General features: G+C 37.9%; 3 protein-coding genes and 1 non-coding gene across 8 annotated transcripts; 2 read left to right on the top strand and 2 right to left on the bottom strand.

Annotated features, from left to right (window-relative positions):
• The first annotated feature begins 25 nt into the window (after positions 1-25).
• On the top strand, positions 26-9,950 carry LOC131315582 (psbP domain-containing protein 5, chloroplastic). Its single transcript, XM_058344724.1, has 11 exons — positions 26-196; positions 661-836; positions 3,356-3,464; positions 4,990-5,039; positions 5,233-5,300; positions 5,402-5,500; positions 6,663-6,722; positions 6,864-6,923; positions 7,008-7,062; positions 7,682-7,731; positions 9,692-9,950. Exons 1-11 carry the CDS (start codon positions 114-116, stop codon positions 9,788-9,790), a joined length of 909 nt encoding a protein of 302 aa, XP_058200707.1. The 5' UTR covers positions 26-113; the 3' UTR covers positions 9,791-9,950.
• A 546-nt stretch (positions 9,951-10,496) lies between these two features.
• On the bottom strand, positions 10,497-16,059 carry LOC131315581 (uncharacterized). The gene is made up of 3 exons (XM_058344723.1): positions 15,327-16,059; positions 12,530-12,785; positions 10,497-11,267 (listed from the first exon to the last, which is right to left on the bottom strand). Exons 1-3 carry the CDS (start codon positions 15,633-15,635, stop codon positions 10,873-10,875), a joined length of 960 nt encoding a protein of 319 aa, XP_058200706.1. The 5' UTR covers positions 15,636-16,059; the 3' UTR covers positions 10,497-10,872.
• LOC131318216 (small nucleolar RNA snoR100) lies at positions 11,834-11,941 on the bottom strand. Its single transcript, XR_009197552.1, has one exon. It is a non-coding gene; the product is annotated as a small nucleolar RNA snoR100 (small nucleolar RNA).
• Positions 16,060-19,287: 3,228 nt separating the features above from the next.
• LOC131315579 (probable ADP-ribosylation factor GTPase-activating protein AGD14) lies at positions 19,288-27,369 on the top strand. Of its 5 annotated transcripts, none has more exons than XM_058344721.1 (14): positions 19,288-19,436; positions 19,634-19,762; positions 21,773-21,834; positions 22,041-22,128; positions 22,230-22,291; positions 22,375-22,471; positions 22,553-22,945; positions 23,775-24,290; positions 24,492-24,605; positions 24,697-24,804; positions 24,902-24,991; positions 26,083-26,248; positions 26,352-26,397; positions 26,955-27,369. In XM_058344721.1, the coding sequence occupies exons 2-14, from the start codon at positions 19,664-19,666 to the stop codon at positions 27,088-27,090; spliced, it is 1,977 nt and encodes a 658-aa protein (XP_058200704.1). In that variant the 5' UTR covers positions 19,288-19,436; positions 19,634-19,663; the 3' UTR covers positions 27,091-27,369. The 5 variants fall into 5 exon arrangements, with proteins under 5 accessions (XP_058200704.1, XP_058200701.1, XP_058200703.1 ...); XM_058344718.1 differs by having other exon boundaries at positions 24,492-24,614; positions 26,346-26,397; XM_058344720.1 differs by having other exon boundaries at positions 19,297-19,436; positions 26,346-26,397.
• Positions 27,370-27,615: the final 246 nt, after the last annotated feature.

Here is a 27,615-nt window from a genome sequence, read left to right as displayed (position 1 = left end):
TTTGGGTGCAATTGTTCAATATGGTTTTTTAATGAAAGGGTAATGAATCAGAGTGGATGAGCTGACAAGAAAACAAAGCGAGGGAGGAGGGCAAACTGTGCTCTCAAATCTCAATGGCAACGGGTCTTTTCTTTCCCTCTCATTCTCTATCTACTTCTTCCCATCTCTCTCTCCTCCCAAACCCTTCCCACTTCAGGTACACCAACTCTCCCTCTCCCCCTCTATTTCTCCATAGATATATTTGTGTGTATATATATACACACACATACATACATACATACACAGTTTATATATATATATATATATATATATACATATACATATATTTGAATTTTCGTATATGGGCAAGGGCGGCTCAAAGGACTCGTTCAAGTATAGTTTTCTTTAATACTGTCTGTATTAGATTATTTTTATGAAGCCAAAGTAGATGAAAATTCACAAGTAAGTAAATAACGTAGGTCAATTAAACAAAATAAACCAAGGTCAATAGATTTTCAACTCAACTAAATAGTTTTCTTCATATGGGGTTTTACATAGAAATATTTTTTTTGAACGTTTTGTCAACTGATTCAGGAGCCGCCTCAGTCGCCCCTGTATATGGGTATGTCCTATTGTTTATCATTTTGGTCTTTTAGTGATTTTCTGGTACTGGGATTTCAGGAACAGGACTAGGGCTGATTTGGGCCCCAAGAAATTTAGAGTAGTTGAGAAAGCGGTAGTATGTTCATGCGATCCTTCCACTCCGAACCCCACCTTGCAAAATGAGTTTTTCTTGAGAAGGGAATTAATGCTTTCTGGGTTGTCTTCTCCACTTGCTTTGGTCTTTCCGCCTTCAGGTAAACCCAAATCTACGCTCATTTTTTCTGTGTAAGGTTTGGTTGTTAGAAGTAATTCAATTTGTATTTTTGGCAGTATGTTTTGTCATTTGCTCTTTTTTCTCTTTTCTTTTAATCTTGCCATTAGTACGGTCATCTCGTTAAACTGGTGATATATCTATTTCCTATTTTGATTGCTAGATTTTCTCGCCTGACTGAAAGATATGTTGGTGGTTGATGAAATTCATTTTTCCCACTGTAGTTGTTCATTTTCGGAATGATACTCACGTTTTTTTAATATGGAGGACGTTTTTTCTTTTGGCCAATATTGTACAAATCAGCGAGGGTTAGCAGGGTGTTAGTATGCTAGTCAACAGGGGTCCAGAGGCTGTTCATAGCCTCGAACCCCAAATTCGTCTCCCGTGGGGCTCGAACCTCCGCATCCACTGTGGAGGGAGGGTGAAACAACCAACCTCACTAGGAAGGGTTTCTCAATATGGAGGACGGTTACTTAAATATTTTTTTGGGAAATTAAACCATTTTAAAAATTAAACCAACCAAAACAAAGGGAAGTCCCAACTAAACAAGGAAAAAAACCAGGCAGATCTAACATGTACCTAACTGCCTAAACAATCAATACAAAGCAACAAGAAGAGAAATTCCATCTAGTCTAGCCAAAAATACATGAACTAAGGCCCACGTCCTAGCAAGAAACCTAGTGGCATCACAAGACTTCAAGCCCCTCCACGAGCTAAGACAAGCCCTGACGTCCTCAATAATCAGAGCACCCAAACTTGAAGCAGGGACCCCAGGCCTCTGAAAAAGTCTCTTATTTCTCTTTCCATATCCAGTAAATAGAGGCAGCCAAAGAAAGCTTGTAAACTCTGCTAAAGCACAAATCCTGAGATCTGTGATCGACAACCTAACTTATCTCATCAGCCAAACTAGCACTCAAACGATCAATATTGTTCTTTTGCAGAAGCATGTTCCAAACTGTACTCCAGTATCCACACACACACAAAAAATGGTCATGAGATTCATTTTCAACTAGGCAGAACAAACAATTTTGATCACCAACCAAACCCCAACTATAAAGCCTATCCTTAGTGGAAAGTCTTTTAAAAAATACCAGCCACTCAATGAAGGCCCAACGTGGAACATGGTGAGTACAGACACAAGTAGCCCATGGAACTAAAGGAAAAGCTTGTCTCAATTCCTGCCACGCTGACTTAGCCGAATAAGTCCCGGAGGAACAAAGAGTCCAACGTACAGTATCAGGCACAGAGACATTAGGGAGGAGAGAAGGATCAGTACTCCTCACAATTTCTCTAGTAATAGCACTCCTAGGGCAAGGCCATTTCCATGGCCCATTATGGATGTTGGAAGAAACTTTAGCAGATAGAGGTCTACTGACATAGAAATCCCCAGAATTACCAACCCTGTTGTAGAGAAGACCGAAATTATGCCAGTTATCAACCCAAAGATATGTAGAAGTACCATCCCCGATAATATATTTGATCCAAAGTTGAGTAACATCTCTAAGCTTTAGGAGTTTCCTTGTAGTCCAAGAAGAGCCTCCTGAGGTATCTTAGCCTGCCATACCCATTTAATCCATAGCGTGTCTGCTTTCATACAAATTGCCCACAGGTGACGAATCATCAATGCTATATTCCAAGTCTTCAACATCCGAAGGCCTAAACCTCCCTCTTCTCTTGGAGCACACAAAGCAAGCCATGCCAATTTAGCCCCTGAATGTTTTAAGTCAGAACCAGTCCATAGAGAACCCCGTAAAAGTTGCTCAATGTCATTTAGAACTCGTTGAGGCAGAATAAAGATAAAAGAACAGTAAATTTGGATACTAAAAAGGACAGACTTTAAGATTTGGAGCCTGCCACCATAGGAAAGGGTTTTGTTTGACCAGGACTGGATCTTAATCAAAGTCTTTTCCTTCAACTGAGCACAGTCATTAGCTTGAAGATGAGTTGAAATCAAGGGAACTCCTAACCTGTTCAAAAGGTGAACCCAACAGCCCCCAAATAGTATCCCAGAATTTTATCCTGAATAGCCTTCGTATCAGTAAGCCTCAACCCAGAAGCATCAGTCAAACTCAAAAATTTTGTTCGGTAGACAATGTGTTTTCATCTTCAAATGGAAGAATCTGGTGTTTTGATCCCACTGAATTCTAGACTATTAGTTGAATAATAGTTGCACGATAAAGTTCCAGGTTTATCAGAAGAACTAGAGATGGTTTGGGGCAATGTTGTCTTTGTAGTACTAGTTTCTCTTAGGATTGGCACAAGAGAGTTATTAACTTTGGTGGGGATGCATATGGTGTTTGCTTACTTTTTCCTTTTCTTCTCTTGGACTTTTATGATATTTGTTGACATCAAATGCTGTTCTTAGGATTTAAAAGCTTGCATTTGTTTTTTTCTTTGAAGAATATAGGATGTGTTGACATCAATTTGTTTTTTTAAAACAAAGAATCTCTTGATCGGTGTTTTGCCAGTTTCCTCACCAACATTGCATACCTTTTACTGCAGGGTTCAGTGCCACAGAAGAAGTGAAAATGGCTTCTATGGTCGATGATACAAATGCTTATTCTTACCTCTACCCCGTACAACCGCCATCTAAAAAGATTGTCTTCAAATGGTAGGCTATTTATGCATCAAATAATCAATGTATTGTAATCTTAATGGCTCAATGTCATTGAAATGCAAATTTTAGGTTAATTGATGGTTCAGATGTAACAGGGAAAGTTGAAAATCCTCCACGAGTTTGCCTTCACAGGATGAAGGTGCTAATTCTGCAAACATGTAAATTCACCTTGTTGGAATTGTGACGTATGGGGCTAATTGCCAATGGTCAAAGTTCATAATGCTAGAGAAGGAGCTCAACAATGTATATCAAATTTTTATCAAGCATCTCCTCACATGTGGAGAGGAAAACTGCCTTTCAAGTTTTGAACCAAAGATCTTTTAATACATTGGATTGAATAGATTGGATGCACAATTCCAACAACGATGAGCTAAGAAGAACGGACATGTCTCCAGGCCTTTCGTATCCGTATCACACACGTGTTGGACACAGACACGCTCAAGCACGTTCTCGACAGGTGTCCGAAACACGAAAAATATGTGCCCGAGTATTCAATTTTTTTTTTTAAGTCGGACATGTTTTGGACACACTCCAGCGCGCATCAGACATGTGCGGGACACATTTGGTGCATATTGTAATTTTTTAAACTTGAAACAGGGTAAAGATGTAACATTTGAAATGTAAAAAAAAATTGATTGACTTAAGGATGAAACTACACACTGAGAAAACCCTAGGAGACATACTAACAGATTACTACACACTGAGAAAACCCTAGGAGACAGACTAACAGATTGCAACTCAAAAAATTAATCTATTTCTCTGTGTATCTCTATGACCTTGGATCCATATCTATGCGTTCTCTCTTCTTCCTCTTTTCCTTCTTCCCAACCTGCTATTCTCATTTTTTTCATTGGTTTTTTACCTTTAATTTGCAAAAAAAAAAAAAATTATATAGCATATGAATTTGACGTCTGTATTAATGTATCCCCCAACGTGTCCATGTCCTAGTTTTTGCAAAAATCACTTGTCCAGTGTCTGCATCCATGCTTCTTAGATGACAAGCATACCAGTAAAAAAATACATGGATTTTGTGAAGTATTAAACCTGTGGGAGGAGATGGCAGTGCTGTCACTTTGTACATATATAGCTTTTCCATGAAGTTAATAGTCTCTCACAAATGAAGATCTTCACAAAAATGGAATTAGTAGAACTCATCGGTTGGTATCTTTCACTATTTTTGTTCCACATATTCTCGGGTTTTAGTGTGAATTATTTTGATACTACATTACGATTTCTTCGTAATATGAGAGGTGATTGGATATACCTATATGATGATACTGAAAAGTTCACTGAAGGTCTCTATTGCCGTCCCTGAACTTTAGTATTGGCTAAACATTTTACAAAAGTAGTCCCCCATCTGAATGAAGCTTGTAAAATTGCTCATTGGTGTTCTGTTTAAGAAAACACCCAAACAGACCTTATTCTTTTTATCCACTTCATGTAAAATAAAGTAAATTCACTTCTTGGGAATCATTCATTCTTAAGTTGTGGAAACTTGGCTAATTTCATCTAATCGCAGGGTGGAATCAAGAAAGCCAGAGCGATATTCATCGGCCGCACCACTATCTCGTAAGTCAATAACATGGGCCATGCTTTACTACTTTTTAATTGATGTATTTCTCTTAATTATGTTTTGGCCAAGAAATATGGAACTAACAGAAGCACCTTCAAGAATTTGTTTGTACACCAGTAGTTATGATGTCTGCATCTTTATGAGCTTGTTACAGAAGACTTACTAGAAATTGCTTCCGACGTGTAACAGCTGATGCACGTCTACGAATTGTATCCGAGCGTGTGGATATTGTTGATAATCTCATCATTTCGGTTATGGTAACTCCAATGTCACAATAAACGTACTAGGTGTGATACTTATGTGTGTGTTTTTGTCGTCTTCTTTTTTGAGGTTTGTTGATTTCCAACCCTTGGTTCAGATAGGTCCCCCAAATGCAGAGTTTTTGAAATTGAAGGACAAGAGCACATGGAGTGCAAAAGATGTTGCTGATTCTGTTTTAGCGGACAAGTCAGCTTTGGTACTTTGTTCACCCTGTCTCTTCACAGTTAACACTGATTCCATTTTACTTTGACCGGTATAGGGTAAGTTTGAGTCTTTGTGCCAGTCATGCACAATTAGAACAATTCTTCAAGACGTACAGAGATTTTGAGCCTACAAAGCACAAAAATGGAGGCGGATACAAACACAGGGCGTGGAAGTTGTTCAAAAGTGGGAACATGAACGCGGTTTTCTTGTATATATTTTGCTATTATGCCATTCAAAAAATATATGTTATTATTCATCTGAACATAGAATCTTAGCATCAAAACGAAGATTGAATATTCGATTCAGAAACTATCAAAACTAGTATTACAAAATGCAATTTTTATCTTTCAATTATTCAGACATCATTTAACAAGGGTTAGGCTTATATTTTATTGTATTTGTGATTGTTTCCTTGTACATTTTAGTATTATTGTTTAACGTGCAAGATAAGGATTTAGAATTATAAATAGACTTCTATTGTGTCCCAACCCAAGCTTTCTTAAGACACACGTGTCTCCGAGTGTGTACATAGTGTGTCCCCTGCTTAAAAAGCAATTTTATTACTTGACACGCCAGATGGCATGTCCTATATGTGTCTTGGTGTGATGTGTGTCCCCAATGTGTCAGGCACATTGACAACAACCTATGTTACATGGATCCTTGGCTCAAGTACCCGTGTCGATATGTCCGACACCCGTATCTTTTTGGACACTCGGATCCTCTAACTGTTAAGATACTTACAGAAAAGGACTATCAAATCAGCTAGAAAAGCAATATTTCCAGTATTTCACAGAGACAAGAAATAGGGAAATAGCAAAAACATGATTTTCTTAACCCTTTCTTGTTTAACTACATTTGTAAACATAGTTTACGGAACATAATCTGAGAAAATTATGCAATATATAATACAAAAAAGAGTTCAGGAAGTGTCCCCGTACCCCTACCCGAGTTGGGGACACATATCCACGTATCCTAAGATTTAAGTTTAGGAAGGTCCGACTCTTGGACTTGCACCCGCACCCGATACTCGCACCTGAGTCCATGTAACATAGACAATAACCTATTGGTGTGCCCGTGCTTCATGGTTTTGAGTTGTTTTGCTCTCTATGTTATATTGACTGATATTGCAACTTATGCGTTGATGTTTTGGCCAGCGTATCACCTCAAGTCAACGGATGGCTGCAAGTTCAGTTCTTGATGCACATTCTTCTGATGTGAGTTCTCAGAACTTTGCCTTACTTTTTGATACTTGAAACAAATAAAATTTATTTTGAAATAGCTTTCAGTAATTTTGTTTCCGTTATTTGACTGAAGTTTTTTATGACCGTATGTAGACCTTACTGTGTCTTCCTCAGGTTGATGGGGAGCCGTATTGGTATTATGAATACCTCATTCGCAAATCACCAACCAAAACTGTATGTTTTCCTTCATCTATTTAAGATCGAGCAGAAAGATACATAAAAGGTCAGTCTAATTGTTCATGTTTTATGAGGATGCAGGCTCCGGAGTCAAACCTTTATCGGCACTACATTTCTTCAACTGCTGAACGAGATGGTAGACCCCACTTCGGAATTGCCTAATGATTGTTGCGCAAGCATGTGATTTTGAATGCATTTTTTTTCCATAAACGATAGTCAACGTTGATTTGGTGGCTTCGTATGATCTTGAACACATTGTAAAATCACCATGATGCTTTTTGCACGAACTTAGTCTAAGGGGCTGCTTGTTTGATCGGAATCCGGTGCTTAGTTAAAAATTTTACAGTCCGGATTGAATATCCATCAGATAATATAACCCACACATAGTAAGATATACAGTACCATGGGGGTGTGGTATAATTAATTCCATCACTATTAGTCTGATAGGATTACATATCTTATGAAATTATTAGTGCAGTTACAAACATACCCTGGTCGTGCCATTTCTTTTTCTTGGTTGGCGTAGTCTTGTTTTTGTAGTAATTGCTCACCATGGTTGACTTATTGCTGCCCTTTTTGAGGCCTCTTTGAATTACATTTGTAGATCAAACCAAGAAAAAGAAAACGAGCGAAAAGCCTTAACTTGGTGTAATTATAAATTTTGATTCTGTCGTGATTGTGTGTTACTTTTTTCTCTTCAAAAAACATTTGACGAGCATGAACCATTATCTAAGTTCAATGGTAATTGATTGCAGGTTATTTGTACTCTCTCAGTGCTTCAACTCTTAGCAAGCAATGGGATGTGGTGAGTCTTGCTGTTGCTAAAATTTCTCTCTTTTGTTGAATGTAAATGATTATGCACAAGCTTAGCAAAAGTACATAACCAGTCACATGAAAACATACATGTTTTGGTCAAACTTTCAAGGATTCGTCTTTAAACACCAACTTCATGTGTTCTCTGGGAACTGTCTCCACCAAATTCCCAATTTTAGGCACTTTTACCATGTCATAGCCAGGAATTAAATTGCAGATGTCATGCTTTATAATTTCTTTCTGTGTTTTTCTCGTTAGCTCTGGAAGTCAAATTTGTTCATGCAGACACTTTTTTTTTTATCGGCAAAAGTAACATTTTATTAAGGGGGAAAGGGAGAGGGGTTTCCAACCCTTGGTTGGAAAATACACCAAAATGGGTAAACCCATAACACCTAATGGCCTAAAAGCCCAGACAAAACAAATAAAGCCCGTAAAAACCCGAAGGCCTAAAAGCCCAAATAATACAAATAAGCGCAGCCCAAAACACAACCCTAAAAATTTGAGAATACTTCTGTCACCACCTCCCACAGCCGCCGCCCCACCAGATAGCCACCACTTGCTAATAATTTTTTGGATCACTGCCTTTCGGACGTTAATTTTATTCACTGTATTGTGCTCATGGTGTCGATTTGTCATATCTTACTCAACGGCCTTCTCTGTACTTTTCTCCTATGGGAAAACGACACATCAATGCTTTTAGCGTCCAGTTAAAGGTTTTCTTAACAATTGGTTTGAGCATCTAATTTGCTGAAGAAGCCTATAAAGAAAACCTACACTGTCATCAATCTATATTCTGTGTTGGAACTTAGAAAACAAACATTGATTACAAGTTCACTAGCAATGGTGACCATGCTCTAGCATTTGAAGCTTAAAATTATCTCAGAACCTCTCCAATTGCCTTGAAAAGATGAGATCAATGTCATTATTGGCATTTATATTGGTATATAGTTTTACTACTCGGAGAACCTTCGTTTCTACTTTTCTACTTGCAACCGCACACGAGTTTGCACAGTCAGAGGCGGCTCCATTGTAAAACCTATGGTGGTTAGTTGAACACCTCACCCAGAAAACTGAGTTCAAAAAAAATATAATTGATGATGATTTTCTTGCTTTACAGTGTAATTCTACCACCCAACTAAAATTTATGAACATCCTAATGTCATTGAATTTAATGTACCAAATCATTATATTAGTCCATAATCAATGTAATTATTTTTATTCGGCATTAATATTTTTTTCCCGAAACATTGATGTGCATATATCTATTTTACAAATAATAGGCCTCATTTCGATGTTTAACCGAAAGCCTTAAAAAAAACGTTGGACATTTTTTCACATTTGTTTCTCAAGTACAACTTGGGTGAATTTGAATTTTTTTATGATCACCTTGTCAAAAATGCACCTTGTCAAAAATTTCTGGAGCCGCCCATGCGCAGTAGTAGTAGTATTAGTAGTTGTAGTACTAGTAGGTGGCCTTTCTATAACTGGTTCCAGTGTAGAGTTAACCTATATACCTTACTTGTTTATGAAACACATCCAACACTGAACTCTAGGAGCCGAATATGTTCGCTGGTTTAGAAATTGCTTTGAAATCCAGACCTAACGTCGAGTTATTGTAACAAATAGAGTTGGCAAACAGTCTTGCACCTTTCAATACTGACCTTATTAGTAAGTGCCATTTAAACCTTGCGCACTAATCCTTGCTTTACCCTTCATAATGTAAGCTTGCTGCTTGTCGACATCTATTTGTTTTCAACCTGAAAAAGAGCCACCTTACTCTATATTAGCATCAATTTTGGATATTCGTGTTCCACCGTTGAGCAGTTTCAATAATTGTAAAATATGTTACCACTCCAAGTTGTGGGATCTGCAATTTACTTTCTTCATCTTGGCCTTCTGAATCAAGCAAATGTGATTTCATGACTAACACCATGCTTTAATGTGATGTACAGATGGGACCTTTCTTGGAGAAAACTGCAGCTTCTTTTCGCCTTCTCCCTCCCACAGAAAACTATGTTCCTCCATACAAAGATCCATGGAGATTTTGGTGACAGTGATAGTGTTTATTGTAAAATCATCGTTGTCAATTCAACTGTAAACATGAGAAATTTTGAGCAGTAAAATTCGTAGGAGAATCTTGCGAATTGCAGAATTTGAGTGTCCTTTCTTATCTCTGCTTGAAATATATTGCCCATTTTCGGCTTTAAAGATTAGTAAGGTAGCCAGTTTTGAGAATGGCAATGTGAGTCTACTTTCTCATCACTGCTTGAATTTTCTTCTGCTGTTACCGTCAGCAAGTTGCTCAACAATCATACGGATTCGTTTCCCTGTACGGGGGAAACATAATCTCAAAGCAACAAGTCAAAAACCAGAAAGTCTGCGCACACACCTCGAAAACAAAACTTCTAAAACAAAACTTCGGACACTACCATTCGATGCATACAAACCCATGTGTATTGAACGGTTCTGGACATAGTTGTGTTTTCGGACACAACTACCATTCGATGCATGACACAACTACCATTTGATGCATACAAACCCATGTGTATTGAACGGTTCCGGACATAGTTGTGTTTCAAAGGTGCGTGCATACAATTACTGACAAAAAAATGTAACCACATTTAATAGCAACAAGAACTTGAATCAATCAACATTTATTTATTCTATCTTCTCGGGGGCATTCAATATTTCCCATTTAAATTGCAATGTCGTAAAACATGAATATACGAAGAAAATAAAATTAAAAAAAAAAACGGCTTTTTAAAAGTAGGCAACCATTGCAATTGCCATCAAGATCAGAACAAGAACGCACAAAACTTCTGAAAAATGTCACACGATAGATATGCAACAATACACAAAAAAACTCATTTTCCCTGGGTGATCATAGTGAAAATTACTAATATAAACTGTATTTGATCGTTGCCTATATGGAGGGATTTGTTGAGGAAAAAGAAAACGGATTCTATGCTCTTCTTTTCCCTCAGCAAGTCCATCCACACATTGGAGATCCAAACACAGCGCAAGCTCATCTGTTAGAGAAAAAATAGACCCGCATAGCCCACTGTTTATTTCCCATTGCCAAATAAAAAATCTGAGATTCCATTGGTACGAATTGCCAAACCAAAAGGGCTCTTCACCTTACTGGCTGCTGGTTATAGTGATTCTTCTCTTTCTTTTTTGCAGCAGCAAGTTTTGCACTTCTCGCAGCAGCCTCTATAGCAGCAGCTTTGGAAGCATTATCCAACTCTTTATTGGACTTCTTCTTCTTTACAGAGGCCATCTTCTTTAGCCGCTCTTTTACATCCATAGCTGACACATCTTCTTCTGCATTTTCAGCCCCAGCATTTTCCCCTAGCCCATTGGTCACATCTGAGCTGTTGGGTTGGTCTTCCTGTTGCCTAACCTCCCTAGAAGATTTATCCTTCTTTTTCTTTTTCTTTGCACTTTTGGATTCCAAAGGTAGGCTTTCCTTCTTCTCATCGTCTCCAACTCCACTAGCATCTCCATCTTTCTGCACTTTCGTCGCATCTGCAAATGTCAGGAAACCTATAAACATTGTAATGTACTTACAAAAGAAGTGACCAGTAATATAAATTACATCTTTTAAACAAAAACAAAGTGATATTGCATGTACAAATAGAATCTTTATTGCCAACATGATCTTACAGAACAAAGAAGACACCAAATTGAGGTCACTTTCACCGTGAGATTTTATTTTGTTTGGGTGGAAGCAGTAAATCATATAAATGGCATTATGGAAAACATTAAATAGTCCACCAGATGATATAAGAATGTTATTTGAGAGAGTAAAAAAGGTGTTTAGGATGTTAAAGTTAACTCTAACACACAGATAACATTAATATATGGAGAAGAGTAACAACGCAAAGACCCAACTTCCCCTCATTATATTAACAAAGAAACACCAGGCACAATATTTGGAAGATCTGTCTTCAACAGATACAACAACAGAACCCATGTAGTCTCCAATCATTGGGGGTCTGGACGGGGGAGAATTGGAGACAGACCTAACCTTTGGCAATATGCACAAAGTGGCTGCTTTCAGAATACCACTGAAACAGTGGCCCCCCTATACCTGTTTTGCTGCGGAACCATGCCCCCAAATCAAAGTCAAATGGCATCAGAGAGGGCAGGCCTAGAGACCCAATTCAATTTATGTGCACATTACCATGCTTCCTTCATTGACAATCCAGAGCATCGGTATGCATAATATCTGTCTTCAACAGATAAATGTTATAAATCTGAGGGTCCAAATGACTAAAAAGGAGATGATACATACCACAAACTATTTTTTAATAAGTGATAGCACAAACTACTATATAAACTTCAACATGATATACTGGATAGGAGCTGTGCTTACAAGTGTAACATAACAGGAGAGATCTTCAACTATATAGTGTGAGTAAAACTTCAGAGGAAGGAAGAGCAACAGCTTCGCGCGAGAACATTATCAATTGAATTTTAATAGAACTCAATCCTAACACCAGAGAAACTTCAGTTTTAGGTTGCAAGAAAGATTCCTCTTTGTAGGAAAAAAGTAGAAACACTGAAAATTAAAATGAAAACAAAAACCACCATGAGAAGCTACAGTTTTAGGTTGCAAGAAGGACTTCTCTTTGTAGGGCAGAAACACAAAAATCAAAATGATAACCAAAACACCTGAGTCCACGTGCAGATAACAGGAACCTTGAAAAGAACAAAATGCATTCTTTTAATCATAGGATAACCATCAAATGTTCATGTTCATAAACAGTAAATGGCATAACAATTACCTTGTGACTCATCTTGGGCATTATCTGTTTGGGGGTCAACTCGCAAATCGGCCAACATAGCCTCAAATTCTGCAAGATCTTTTTTCTTCTTTTCCTTCTTAGAAAGCTGTTTCTCTGCCTCTTTAGGTGCTGAAGATACTTCAGGGGCCTTCACCACTTCAGGCTCAGGTGGTACTTGGACTTCTGATTCTTGGTCGTGTTCTTCCTCTACCTCTTCATCACCTTCATCAAGAATATCTTCTTCACTTTCACTTTCCTGCAATTCAGATGGATCATGTAGTAAGTCACACATATCACATCCACCCGCAAACACCAAGGGCATAAAAAATTTCAATGACGAAGTGGGCGGAGGCTCTATGCATAACTGCAGCAAGATTTCCACAATCAAACAAAAAATGGGGATGGTTGAAGTCTGCACAATGCTTAAACGTGAACACTGTTAGAAGAGAATGTCCAAGATGGTAAATGAAGAAAGCTACTATCAGCTTATGAGTCAACACCCTCCCCAAATCTGTCTCACACATGGATATGCAAATATCCATAGATAGACTGGAAGAGAATACGAAGGGGAGAAATATACTTGAACCCAACACTGCTTCAAACCTGGCTTTGATACCATGTGACGATCACTCATCACCGCCATGACAATTGCATTACTAAGATAAGATGACAAGAGTAAGTGATAAAGCTATATATGCCAGCCCGATAAACGTTGACCAACCCTAAAAGGCCAAGACAATTAGGCTACCACTAACAAAAAAGACAAATAACGATAAAACGCAATACTACCTTCACCGTGGAGCCCACCATTCTTGAATTTCAGTGGACTGGATTATATCGGACCACATTATTCGAGTCTACTATGCATATAGTCTATGTGGCACGAACACTTTGCCGGAGCCGACACTCTCCACACTCCGAACACATATCCATCACTCAACTAAAACACGTGCTGTATTTTTCTCAACTACTACTTTTTCGGAATGTTGGCAACACTCTAGAACACACTTGAGCACTCTCACGACACTCTAGAAACACTCAGCGCACTCTATGGACACTCAGGAGGTCTTCTTTTCATGAAATAGATGATGGTTGATTGAACGTAAAAGCACGTGTGAATGATTAAATGTTTTTTGCCGAAATACTTAAGTGTATTACATACTGACAAATGCAGAAAACAGGATATATGGGTTTTTAACTGTAGTTAAGAGGCCTGTTTTATATCTTACATAGAAAATTACACATATATCTTCCTAAATGCGTCCCTACTAAGTTGTGCCCTCTAATTTTTTGACTAACGTGGCTAAGTATTGGTGCCGTGTCGCGTGTTCGTGTCTGTGCTCCATAACATATAGTTCTGGTCCTCCTGGAAGGGTGAAAACAAATGCAACGTGGCTACCTTACGCTCGATGAAGTGAACAATGTATTTTTTTTTTGTCAATAAAGTGAACAATGTATTTGGTAGAGTGAGATTGGCGTAGTTTTGAGGCTGCCATGTGGGGATCTATAGATACAAAACGGCCCCTTGGCATAATACCTCTTTTGGCATCCCTAGTAAATGATGTATGGATACAGTTCTGTATATAGTACATACCCTATGTAATACAAGCAGCCAAGCAGGGCTCCTTTGCCCCTGAACCAGCTTTGATGAACATGCCAAAAGTACGCAGTTTTCACAATCTCATTTAACTGATGAGTGTAGATAGAATCTGTACCATTGTTCTAAACAACCAACTGCCTAATCTTGAGAATGACGATTCTCCCAATTAATGGTTTCCTGTCTCCATCAACTAATGAAAGATTTCTACCTTGTGCATTAAAAATGCGATAATCCACCAGGCAAATGTGTTATGTGCCAAGATTCTTTCAACCAAAAATAAACTATAAGATTTCAATTCCGGCACTCCCCATTCAGAGAATCTACAATTCTCATGCCCTCATTACCCAAATATTTCCTTCCGGAAAAAATATATTCTGAGTGGCAAACACGTGCCATTACTTTTTGGCACTGTCTCTCCTAGACACAGTCATATAAGTACATTGGAACCTTAAGAACGGATAAATAGATGATGTCACAGACATAACTTTAACCAGCTTGGTGTGTACATCAATGATCAAAGAAGTAACAATAATGCTAGAAAATGTTATGTCTAGCACAAGAAATTCTAACCTACAAGATGCAGACATCGATATGGATTAAGAAACATATATTGAGCTACAAGGCACAATAATCAACACAATTCAATTCAAATCCACGTTACCATGAGGCAACATTCACATCTGAACTTTTCATCATAATAGAACGAACACGACAAGACCATGAAAGCTACCAATTGTTCATCAATAACAACTCTCATTCTCCAATGTTACCAAAACCATGTTCAAATAAACAATCCATACCAAGCATATGTTGCAATTGGCAGATAAAAAATCGAGAACTCAAAAGTGTTTTACCATATTTTCGCTGCTTAACCAATAAGAGCAGGTCTACCCTTTTGCCAAATTTCATGCCAAATGCCAAAGCTAAAATTTGGCAAGTATCGCAAACCTCTCTCCACCCATGTGCCAATGTCATTCTTGGCACCAATTTAAGCATCGAATTCAGCAATTGCCAAGTGCCACAACATCCAAATCATTTGATTTGAATCAAAAAAATAAGATGCCTTATTCAATGGAATAGTAGCTTCAGCAATGCCATTTTAGCAATAAACGAGCGGACTTGCTCTAACCACGTATCGCCAATCAGCCAATTGAATACAAAAAATATCAAACCCTAAACCATCCATAATATACCGACCTCTACAGGGGCTTCCTTCAACTCCGATTCAGCCGTACCCCAAACGGGTTGAATTGGGGCAGTGGTGGCGTAATAGTCGTCATCGTCTTCGTCATCCACATCGGCCCACGATTTCACCGTCAGCGGTGTCGGGTTCCAGAACAGCGGCGGCGGCTCCTCAGCCGCTTTCCCTTGAGATTTCGAAGACAGGCCCTTACTTTTCGACGATTTTTCGGACTTTTTCTTCTTCCTTAGGGTTTCAAGGGCTGCAAACACGTTGGTACTCTTAATCACCAGTGACCCTTCCTCCCTCCTGTTGCCTCCACCCATCAAAAACTATTCAAAATGCTCAGTTCGATCGAATTGCGAGAGGAAAGTTTGCTTTAATCAAAATAAAGTTGCAAAAAAGAAAAAAAAAAAAAAACTGCGACAAAATTACTTCAACAGCGGACGTCGAAAAGAGTTTGGATATTTTTTAGGAAGGTTACGAAAACGGGCGATGGAATATTTTAATTCAAACCCTAGACGGGATTTGAACAGTTTATCAGGGTAATGAAGGTTACAAAGAAACGGACGATAAAAAAATACGTTTTTGGAATGGAAAGAGAGAAACTTTGTTTAGGAAATTATTCAAAAGCGGTTTGTACAGATTCAGAATGTGTGAGAGAGAGAGAGAGAGAGAGAGAGAGAGAGAGAGAATTAGGGTTTGAGAGGTGGGATTTTGGATGCAGAGAGGATAGAGTGGGACAGGGAAAGGGGTGGGAGACGGATAACGTCTTTAAAAAAGAATAGGGAGTGGATCCTCTCTTGGACGGTAGCGAACATTTGAAATCTTATCCGTCCAATAATGTAATCAATGGTTTAGATTTACTTGAGATTCCTTGCGTGAAGAGAATTCTCGCGTGGAGAGAATTCTTCACGCAAATAGTTTGTGAGCAAATTTTGAACCATTAATTTTTTCAATGTGCAACCCAGATTAAGAATATTTCCTCTGGTCCATATTATACGGGATTGTGTTTTTTTCTAAATGGGGCTTGTATTTTCTTGTGCTTAATTAGCTGCTGAGATTCCCAGATTTGCATATGACTGATATAGGTACCCTTTGCAATGCCAAACTCATCCAAACCGACTTATCCAAAAAACAAAAAACAAAAAACAAAAAAAACCTCACCGGTACCGATTGATAGCCAAACTGATGTGCACCAAGGTTCTGAATACCGTATCGATTAGAGTACTGATTTTTCTACTAGTATGATACGTATCGGTACTAATGAGATACCGGTACCGTTTTGAATTTATCACTATTAATGTTATTTTCCTATATAAATAAAGAGAAATTGATATTTACACTCTTTTTATTATCCAGACTCCCTTTTTAATTTTTTAGTATTGAACGTGTATGTATTTGTTTTACTAAAATACTCCATTCAAAAAAGAGAGTGTGGATAACAAAAAAAGAGTGTGAATATCAATTTCTAGAAAAAATTATTAGTATAATATACATACTGTGTTTATTAATAAATAAATTAATTAAAAAGTAACCCGGTATTTGTCTGGTATCGACCGGTATTGTCCGGTAATGAAAGCATAAAATAAATTTAAAAATAGTTCGGTACCATTTGGTATTGTTGATATCACAAGTATTAGCTAGTATTTGAGGCGGAACGGAATTGGAGGTGTAGGGTAGGGCTGCTCCCGAATCAATTTTGGGCAAATCGGTTCAGATTTCAATCTGATCCGCTCGCAGCGGATTTTCGGTTTCTCCATCTGCCAACTGTCTGTGAGTGTTGTTTGGTCTATTTGGTTTGGATACGGTTTGGGCAGTTTAGGCGGACTTGAGCATGCAATTTGCTTTTTTATATACACCAAAAAATTAAAAATAGAGCCCTAAAATTTCGAGTCCAATCAAGTCTAAATAGTATCCTTTGGGAAATTCTAAAAACGGGAGCACCTCTCTCTAATTCTAAAACAACTGCCACACTTTCTCTACCCTTGGGTTTATATCCTAATTTGGGCAGCAGGAGGGGAGGGACCAATTTATGCCTTCAGATATGGTTTCCTTTTCCCATTCTCCACCAAAATTGATTGTCGTTCGCCACCGCATCGCCTCTGGGTCTGCAACCACGTGATCGCCAATGGCTTCTTGGGTCGCCGGCTTGGGAGCTTAATGGGTAAGGGGCTAGGCAAGAGAAGGGCTGTTCAATGACGGAGGGGAGTGTTTTTTTTTTCTTTATTTCATTTTTGTTCGGATTTAGTTTGGTGGTTTGTTGGTCATGTACTTGGTATTAGTTTTATTTTCTGCGAATCTGATCTCGCTAGATGAGTTTGAAATAGACCTGTATATGATGTGCTCTGATTGCTCTCTTTAATGGTTTGTCCGGTCTGTGGACACCCATTTTCCCTCATGGGATTCATTTCTCTTGTGTAGGCTTTTACTTTACAGTTAAATACAACTTCTTACATTTACCAAATAAATAAATAATTTCAAATCTAAATAAGTTCAAACAAATCTAAACATTCATCCATCCTAAAATCCAAACAAGTCTAATGATAAACTGTTACATTATCCACCAACAACATTATTTAGATTTACAGGTTATTTGATCGGGTATTCCTCCAAGAGATAGATCGTGATAAAAAATAACACCTAGTCACCTACATAATTTAGGGTGAGTTTGTCCGAGTAATTTAAGATTTAAGATTAAGGATTACAATCTGCTTTTGCCTTTTAGTCCTTTTAAAGCATTTTAATTTTAATTTTTTTATAAAACGGTTCGGTTTAAACCGTCAACCTAACTGAACCTCAGATTATACAGTAACCGATAGGATTTTCTTTCAGATTATACAATAACCGACATGATTTCCTTATATATTACCTTTATTTTACATTTGTCTTCGATGTGGGACTTATTTTCATAAGGTGGGTTCTCACAAACCTCCACCTTTAACCTCCTTAAAATCACCACATCGAACACCAAATCAAATCACCACACTCCAACAAAAGCTATTCCAATCCAATCCAAATCACCTCCTATCTCGCGATCGCTCACGACTCCCCCACAGCTAACCCCAACATTTAAGTTCTTTTGTTCCCTTCTCAGCCTATTGTCGTGAAATTTACCATGTGATGAAGATGAAAGGTAAATTTCATCAAATCTTATTTATCATGTCGTATTTTGCTTACTTGTTAAATTCCGTCCGAAATCCTAACGTTTTGCTAATTGAAGGAGTTTATTGTCATAGACAAATACTTATCAAAAAATACTTTTAGAAAGTTGACTTCTACACTTCCCTTTTTACCACACGCATTCCTATTTTTGTCTTTATTTGGTATGATTTTACTATATTGCCCCTTAATGTGTAAAAAAGTAAACTTATGAAAGGGTAAAAAATTAAATTCATATGAATAAGGATTAAAAAAAAGGAGTTTATGTGGTAAAAATGGAGTGCAGAAGTTAATTTCCTACTTTTATTGGTTTAAGTGTTGAGGGTGGTGTAATGTAATTTACTCTTTTTTTTCCGAGTGCTGCTACAGGGATCGATGGATCCAACACCAAAATCGTACCGACGGCCGTGCCAAGCTGTCTCCGGCCACTAGACGGTTGATCCGAGCCGTCCAAAAATTTTAAAAAACCAAACCGAGTGAGCCATTGTAAGAATCAACGACATCCGACGTGCTTAGATGCTTGATCCAAATACTCCATTTTTCATATATACATGTAAATACATATATACATGAAAATATGGTGTTTGGATCAAGTATCCTACACACATCGAAATGCCATTGATTCATACGTAGACCCCTCGTTTTTTTTAAAGAATTTTTGGACAGCTTGGATCGACCGTCTGGTGGACAGAGATGACCCGGTGCGGCCGTTGGTATGATTTCGGTGTCGGACCCATCGGTCCCTATAGGTTTTCCGTTTTTTCCCCCCCTCAAGTGATATGTGTATATTACTAGCACGGATCTCCTAACCCAACCGTCAAAACCGGCAATTTTCCCTCTCCTTCTCTCACTCCTCCGCGCCTCTCTCTCTCTCTTTCTCTCAAACGATGTCCAAATACAATCTCCATTACCCCTTACAGCGCACATTTTCCCTCCCACGGGTAGATATACGCTGCTTCGATTAGGTTTATTTTCCTCTCTCCTCCAATTTTCTCCCCCTTTGATTGCCAAGAAACCCAAACAGAAAAAAAGAAGCAGCAAAAATTTGATCATGTCTCATGCTTCCGTGATTATTTCAACAATGACAGTGATATATTTGATTTGCATTGCAGATGGATAAGAGTTAATGGTGTTTTATTTTGCTTTTTTTAATTGTTGTTAGATAAATGACGTGAACAACTGAGGGGGGGAAATGTCGAACCGAATGAAGGAAGAAGAGAGGATCGAAAGGATTATTCGTAACCTCTTGAAGCTTCCCGAGAATCGGAGATGCATCAATTGTAACAGTTTGGTAAGGATTTGGTTCTCTCATTTGTAACTATGCATGGAAAAGTCTATTAACACCACAATACGCACAAAAGGATGATTCCTCGTTGTATAATTGGGTGTAATGAAAAATCATCTTCTGCAATAGGCAATCATTGTTTTATTGGTTGTAATAGAACAGCATCTCATGCAATAGACAATGAAACAACACTGGCACGCGAGCATGTTGTGCAAGATGATGTGGTAGTAGCAAACCTCATTTTGTACTGTGGTAATACAAAGCCATTCTATGTTAGGGCATGCTCTACCAAATAGGGCATGTCCATTTGGCATTGGAGCGGTTCTTATTAATGCCAATTCTAAAGTTTACAGTTAGTTATTACTATGCTTAAACCACCATTATTGAGCACGGAAACTTGTTTGAGCTAACAATAAACACAAGCTTAGGATGGGGTTTTAGAGAAATGAGAAAACAGAGAAATGAGATAGAATGGTCCAATGTAATGGTGGTTGTGAAACATATGAAGGTTTTTTTTTTTAATAAAAATTTCAGGGTGATTAAGAAGGGATTGTTCCCCCTCTAATGTGCGGGTGATTAAGAAGGGATTGTTCCCCCTCTAATGTGCGGGTAATTAAGAAGGGGCTTCTTAGAAAGCGTGATTCAAAAAAAAAAAAAAAAAGAGCACATTGCTCTTACAGTTTTGAGATATTGAAAAGGTTAGGGGGCCTTCCGGATTTAGGGTGACACATTCATTGTTCAGTAGAAGCAAAATTTTACATGACTGGTTAACAGCAGCTATGTTGTATTGAACAAGGTGTTGGGTGGTCATGAAACAACATATCAAATAACGAGTACAACTAATAAGATAATGTTGAGATGAACAAATGGTGGTACAAGAGAAGATAGAACAAGAAGTTAATGTACTAGAGAGAAGTTGGAAATGGCACCAATCGGAGGTGGAATGAGGGAGATTCATTTGACGTGATATAGGAGTTGGACTGCTGAGAAGTTATTTGATTTGGGTTAGTTTCCCAACAAAGGAGGTGATGAAGTAATGAGGAGCAATGTGATTTCATTTGGCATATCTAAAGCTATGGCATCAAATTGGCATATCTGGAGAGTAAGACTTGTTGAGTTCTTTTCTTTTCAAAATTCAAGCAACTAAGGAGATTCTTTATTTAAAAAATCTTGTGGTTAATTTGTATAAATGAAGCTGAGGTTTGGCAATAAACAGATGACTTAGATTCAGTAGATAAAGAAAATGTTATGATCCAGTAACGTCTTTTTTGTTTTAGAACAATCTGATTTGATGGTTGTCTTCTGACTCTTATCTCTATTTACATCTCAAAGTCCATCAAAACCAACCTAAGTGACCGACCTACGTACCTTTCTAGATTTCAAAGTTATGACTTCGGATTGAGAGTATGACAAGGCACATGACTGGGTGTCATTCACCCTATGCTTCCATTTGTTTGATGGGACTCATAGTAAAGGGATATATAATCTCATAAGATCTACTCCATTACCCTATCGGATAATAAGTAATTGAATAAATAATAACGCAGTCCCTTGGTATTGTCTATCCGACACTTTGTAGGGTTATAGATTATATACCCGATGGATGTTTAATCCGGGCCAAATTTTTTTTTAACCAAACACCGTGCCAAATTTGTTTAACCGAACACCAGATATATGGTCATCTTGGATATATGGTCCAATACTCCAATCCAATGTTCATATTGGCTCAAAAAAAATGTGCCCTTTATCAATTGCATAGCTGGCACAAAGTCCATTTTTCTTTTTTCTGGTAAAAAAATTGTGGAGTCATCCTTATTTATTTTATCGCCTGAAGTACTTTGGCACATGGGTCATGGACATGAAGTTTGCTAAATCTCACCATTACCAGTTACAGTTTTTACTTGATTCCTGGACATGAGTCGTCCTCATTCCGTTGTTCTTTATCTAAGGCTATTCAGAATATGGTAAGTTGTTTATTTAGTGTCATACTTTGTGGCTAACATGTTCTTCAAACAGGGGCCTCAGTATGTATGCACAACTTTCTGGACCTTTGTTTGCACCACCTGTAGTGGAGTGCAGTAAGTGTTGATCTGAACTCTTACATTGTCTGTTAATAAATTTTTCCCATTCCAAACAGATGTATGCATCACCATGAGATTTCTCATGACATTAATTGGAGTCCTGGCAATTGGCCCATGCTTAATTTCATATTACCCTGGTGCACTTAAATGTGGATAGTCTTTTTATTTTTGTCTTTCTGATTATAATTAATAATTAATTGCAGTCGGGAATTCACTCACCGAGTAAAATCAGTCTCAATGGCTAAATTTAATGCAGAAGAAGTTAGTGCTCTTCAAGCTGGGGGAAATGAGGTGAGTGAGCCAATTAAGCGGAGCTACTCTCTTGTATTCTCTCTTCGACGTGTTCATTGATTCTGCTTTTGATTGGTTGATATTGCTCATGATTTTTATAGAGAGCAAGGCAAATTTACTTTAAAGAGTGGGATCCACAGCGTCATTCATATCCAGATGGCAGGTGTTTATCTGCTTTGACTGTTGTCTGTTAGGGTACTTCATAAAGATAACATCTGATTCCATTTAAGCCTTTTTGCAATCCAGTAACCAAAATAGACTTCGGGATTTTATTAAACACATCTATGTGGATAGAAAGTTTGCTGGTGACAGAGGTATGGGAAAGCTTGCAATGGTGAGAGCAGTAAGTATCTCATATCACATCGATGTCATTATTCTGGTGGAATGATCTCATGGATCGATTATTATTTTTAATATCTTACAGGGTGCCCAGGAGGACTTTTCTGATCGGTGTTCTTTTGAGACACCTAGTGCTGGAGGAAGGAATGATGACAGAAAATCGAAGTATTATATTGAAGAAAGAAGAAGTCCACGAAACAAACCAGAAAATGTCCGATCTGGTCACAGGAATCGTCCTGTTCACTTTGAGGTGGTTGATGACCGGTTTCGAGATGATGGATTGGGGAATGGAAGGAGCTATGAAACACATAGGTCTTCTAATGCAGAGTCCAGGGCAGGGAGCAGGTTGGGCAAGATCAGTCCCCCAGTAGCGCGCCCAGTCAGTGAACTTTTGGGTGAGAATGTTCCTTGTTTGCAGGTGGGTGGATCTCCTAATGCCAATGACAGGAGGGATACTGACAGCTCTGCTCATGGTCAGGTGAGATCATTTACTTAAATCTGATATGGAATTGGTACCATGTTGTGTGCAGTGTGCATGTTTCAGTGGCACATCTGAGTGTAATTTGCTCATAATGTCCTCATCATATGTTTCATCTGTTGTATGAAAACGGCACTATCACCTGCAACTTTTTTTTGGCAATGTCATGTTAGTTTCTGGGAATTTGCTAGTTGATTGTTTTTAGATTTATATGTTACACTATAACGGTGCACAGGCATTTCATAGTTTGCAACATTCTTATCTTTTGTTTACACCTGTTATCTTTCGTTCTGCCTCTCTTCACTGTTACCACCTCCCATTGGACCATGAATCTCTAGATTTCACCTCTTTTTTCTTTTTCTTTTTTTCAGAACAGTATGAAATTAGACTTCTAGAAGTGGCTGTATTGGAAATAAGTTTTTTGCATTCCACTTTTCAAGATTGCATCAAATACAAACACTAATGAATCACTTTATAGTTTGATGTCATATTATTGAGACAGATGGTGCACATAAAATTTTAGCATGCTCTAGACTATATTATTAATCCATATTGGTAATCATACCTTAAAAGGCCTTTGATTTTTTAAAAAGGTAAATGTTGTTTTCTCAATGCCAATTGCAATTTCATGCAAATCACAAAACCTTAAGGACTTTTCTGTCATGGCAACTCGTGTAGTGGTTGATGTATTTTAGTCAACCTTAAGGACAAGTTGTATGCATTTGCTAAGTTAAAATTCTGCTTGTTACTTTACTGTTGCAGATGAATTTTGCTATTAGTGTCTTTGGAAGCCAAGTGCATTATAGTTTTGAAATCTCTCTCATTGCAGAAAACAGCATCTCCGAGTGAACCAGTTGAATCGAAATCGCTTGAACCTAAAACGGTGAACTCAGTTAGCTTGATTGATTTTAGTGCTGACCCTGAGCCTCCTGATCCTGCGGCAGCACCACAAACACAACAGACAGCTCTATCAATTGAAGGTGGCAATGGGGCTTCTGACACTCCTGTTGTAAATTCTTTGGAATCTCTATTGTTTGGATTGTCAGCACCTGCTGCTGGACCTGTAGATATCATGTCTGAAGCACTGGCCATCATGGATGGTGAGTCAGCTGCACCTTTAGCATTGTCCAATAATGTTGGAGGTACTGTAGCTGAATCAACATCCGATAAACCAGCAGCTTCACCGGTTGGAATGGAATTAATGCTGCTTAGTAGCAGCAATGATTCCAATGTCAGATTTACTGATGGTCAAAAGTTGCCAATAACACAGCAAAATCAGTTGTACTCATCCCTTTCTGGTGATGGTATCTCCACTACTCTGTCAGTTGGAGCTTCACATAGCCAGGTCAAATAAGTTTTTCCTCCTGAATTTCCTAGATTTAGCAGATTAATTGTTCATGAATGTTTTGATACTTATACTAATGAAAGTATTTGCATATAAAAAAGGTCTGAAAGTTGGTTGAGATTTGGATATGGTAAATGGTCGCTAAATACTTGAGTTGCAAATTGTTCCTTAGATGTACCTGTTATTCTTGTGTATCTACAGTCCTGGACTACATCCAATGGACCAAATGCTCAAGCTTCTTCTAGTGTATCTGCAGAAAAACCATCTCAACCCAGCTCTGAAGCGACCCAAGATGGGATGAAGGAACTTCCGGCTGTAATAGCGGTTTTTATGTGCATTTGCTGCAATTTTATGTAATTTTATTTTTGGAGATAAATTTTTTATTAATATGAGTTAAGCTCTGCAGGACCTTTTCACTTCAAGCTATTCATCATTCCCAGTATCAGTACCTGGTTGGCAAGTTCGTCCTCCTCATGGGATGGGATTTCACATGCAGTACCATCCAACTGCCGTGGTACCTTACCCGCTTATATTTGTAATCTATGTCAACTAAGTTAGATTATCAACTCCTACAATCTTATGATATTTTCTATTTTGGAGCTATCTTTTAGCCTGTGCCAGCTTTTCCCAATTCACCAAGATCAAGGAATCCATTTGATCTCAGTGATGATGGCACTGAAGCTCAAGTTCCAATGCCAATGGTATCATATTCAGACCTTTTTTTTGTGTGATTTCTTTCCCTCTCCTAGAAATTAATAATGGAAACTATAAACTCACAAAGCTCGTTTAATATGCCAAAGTGGATGACAAGATAATCCCCTTTGTATGACTCTAAATGTACATAATCTTACATCTGCAAGAGGATATGAAGTATGAACTATTCTGACACCTTAACTAGCTCATTTGACTGGTGAATCATAGCATAGCAGAGCCAAAAAATGTTTTGTTCGGAGATTACAGAGTCCAAGGCATTTTAGTAGTTAGGAGCACGGTTGCAGAAATGTGACTGCTGAAATAATCCTTTTGTTATGCTTGATTGTTTGTATGATATACTAGATTAGCCTTTTGTGTGCATGTCTTAATTTATACAGAGCAGGTTTTATTTGATCCTTGTCGCTCAGAACTCCTAACTTAGGTGGACGCTGATTAGAATTAAAACACACATCGAAAGGCAAGATTCATGCTTATATTGGTTTGTTGATGCAGCATTCCCATGCTTGCTTGAAAAAAAAAAAAACCTAGATAGATAGAATGAGAACTTTGTTGATTCTTTAACCCCTTGGGATTTACTAAGAAAGAATTGAGTGAAGTTGAACTGCTGAAGCATTTGTATGTAGAAGATCATAAAGCATAAGGAACATGTACTTGGCATAACTATGTAATACCGTTTTATGTGATTGTATGAGGAGTCGGGTATGGCTAGATGTTGAAGTTGTCCAGCCATTCAGGAATGTGTGAGGAACATGTATAGCTAGACAATAAGTTGTCAATTTCTGTATACTGCTAGCATTCTGAGCCTGCAGGAGAATTTCAAGTTGTCAGAGAACAAAATAAATTTTTTTTTTTTTTTGGGTGAGTTAACAAAATTACAACTTTCTCACTCAAAGTCAATTAGCAAGTTCGTTTGGTTTGTAAATTTCACCAGAAGACAATGAAGAGTCAATACCACTTGCAACCTATCAGTGATGTGATCATTCAAACTTCATGACTTACTCTATCATTTCAGATGATTTAAGAAAACTTTTTTTCCCTAACCTTTTCGAACGTTTCTATTCGGTGTACTGTGATTTAGTTCCCTTCAATGTTGCCTGTGCAAGGGGCACTACCGAACTTGCCAGCTCCATCAGCCTTATTGCATGTTTCCGATGCCCATTCCTCCCACTTGATGCACCCTCAGGCACCACCTTATGGATCTGTAGCACCTCCACAGTTGCCTTATGGAATGTCATTAGCTCCTGGTAAAATCACGCCATCATCATCTGTTTTTGTTTTTTGTTTTTTCACTTTCATTTGTACGACATATCTTTGGTATATTCTCTTACGGCCAGTCAATAGTTTCAGGGGCTTTCAATGAACAGCAATTCCACAATGGCTTCCCGTTTTCCAGGTAAATATTCTTGCTTGGATTATCTTTACAAAACTATCCTTTGTAGACAAATTACATAATATGCAAAAATATTTGTGAAGATTTGTCTTGCTTTGTGACAGCGCGATAAACAATGAACTCACCCGTTAGTCAATTTCTGCTTTATGCATTTTCTTGAATGCAGCTCCCCCTCTTAGATAAACCATTAAAACTTGTCAAATTGCACTTCATGGAGTTACAAAAATGATAGAAAAGCCTGAATTCACCAAGTGGAAGCCGTTGGCACTTTATTCCTTCTTATCTGGAGAAGTGAGTGTTGAATTTTTAAGATGTACCAATGTGCTCTAGCTTATTTAACTTTAACTTTGTGTTCTAAAAACCTCTTTATTAGTTTGTAGTTGCTGATGTATGGAATATACCAATTTGGGGCCTACAATCGGGAAGTATTATATGCGTAGACAACACTTTTCTTCTGTCATCTGCTGTTTTTAACTCTCCCAAGGTTATCTGCTAAATATGACATGAAATTTGCTTCTTAAAGAATTACTATTTACATGCTTCAATTTTCTACATTGCAGACCACAAATGATGCATACAGGAAGGGAAGATGCTTTCGCTTCTTTGAACCCAATTCAGCAGCCCGGTGGCAGATTCCCAGCAGCACCAACTACTACAAATTCTCTGTCATCAGCAGGAGGAAACCCCTTTGGATAGTGTTTAGATTGCATTATTCTTGTTCCATTTCTGAGTCATAATCTTTACCTCTTTTTGCCCATGGAGCAAATACCGGGAATATAACCTGTCCTCTCTGATCTATTCAAGCCCAATCAAATTTGTTGATTTTTGTCCTTTGAAATGAGGTTTTGTTATATGGTGGGGAGTCGGGGACTAAGGAGTTGTTTCAAGGTCTTGTGTTCATTGTAAAGAATTCTTCTTGTATTACTGATAAATGATAAAGAGAAAAGAAAAGGGAAAGAATTCTTATTAGGGTCCCTTCTTATTGTACTGAACAATGCTACACATAAAACTTTAAAACACCATGTCTGAAACCGTTCAATGCACCTGTGCCCTGTGCTAACCCACATGTGACAACCCAAATTTTTACAGTGCAGTAAAAATAAGTAATGCTTCAAAATATTACAATTGATGGGCCCTAAATTTTTATTTTTTTAGGTACTTCCTAATCTTTCAAATACATACAAAAAGTAAAAAAAAAAAAAAATTTCAAATAAATCGCCT

This window comes from Rhododendron vialii, chromosome 2a, assembly GCF_030253575.1.
Source record: "Rhododendron vialii isolate Sample 1 chromosome 2a, ASM3025357v1".
Lineage (NCBI taxonomy): Eukaryota > Viridiplantae > Streptophyta > Magnoliopsida > Ericales > Ericaceae > Rhododendron > Rhododendron vialii.
The sequence above is the reverse complement of the archived record's forward strand: the minus strand, read 5'-3'. Positions and strand labels throughout refer to the sequence as shown.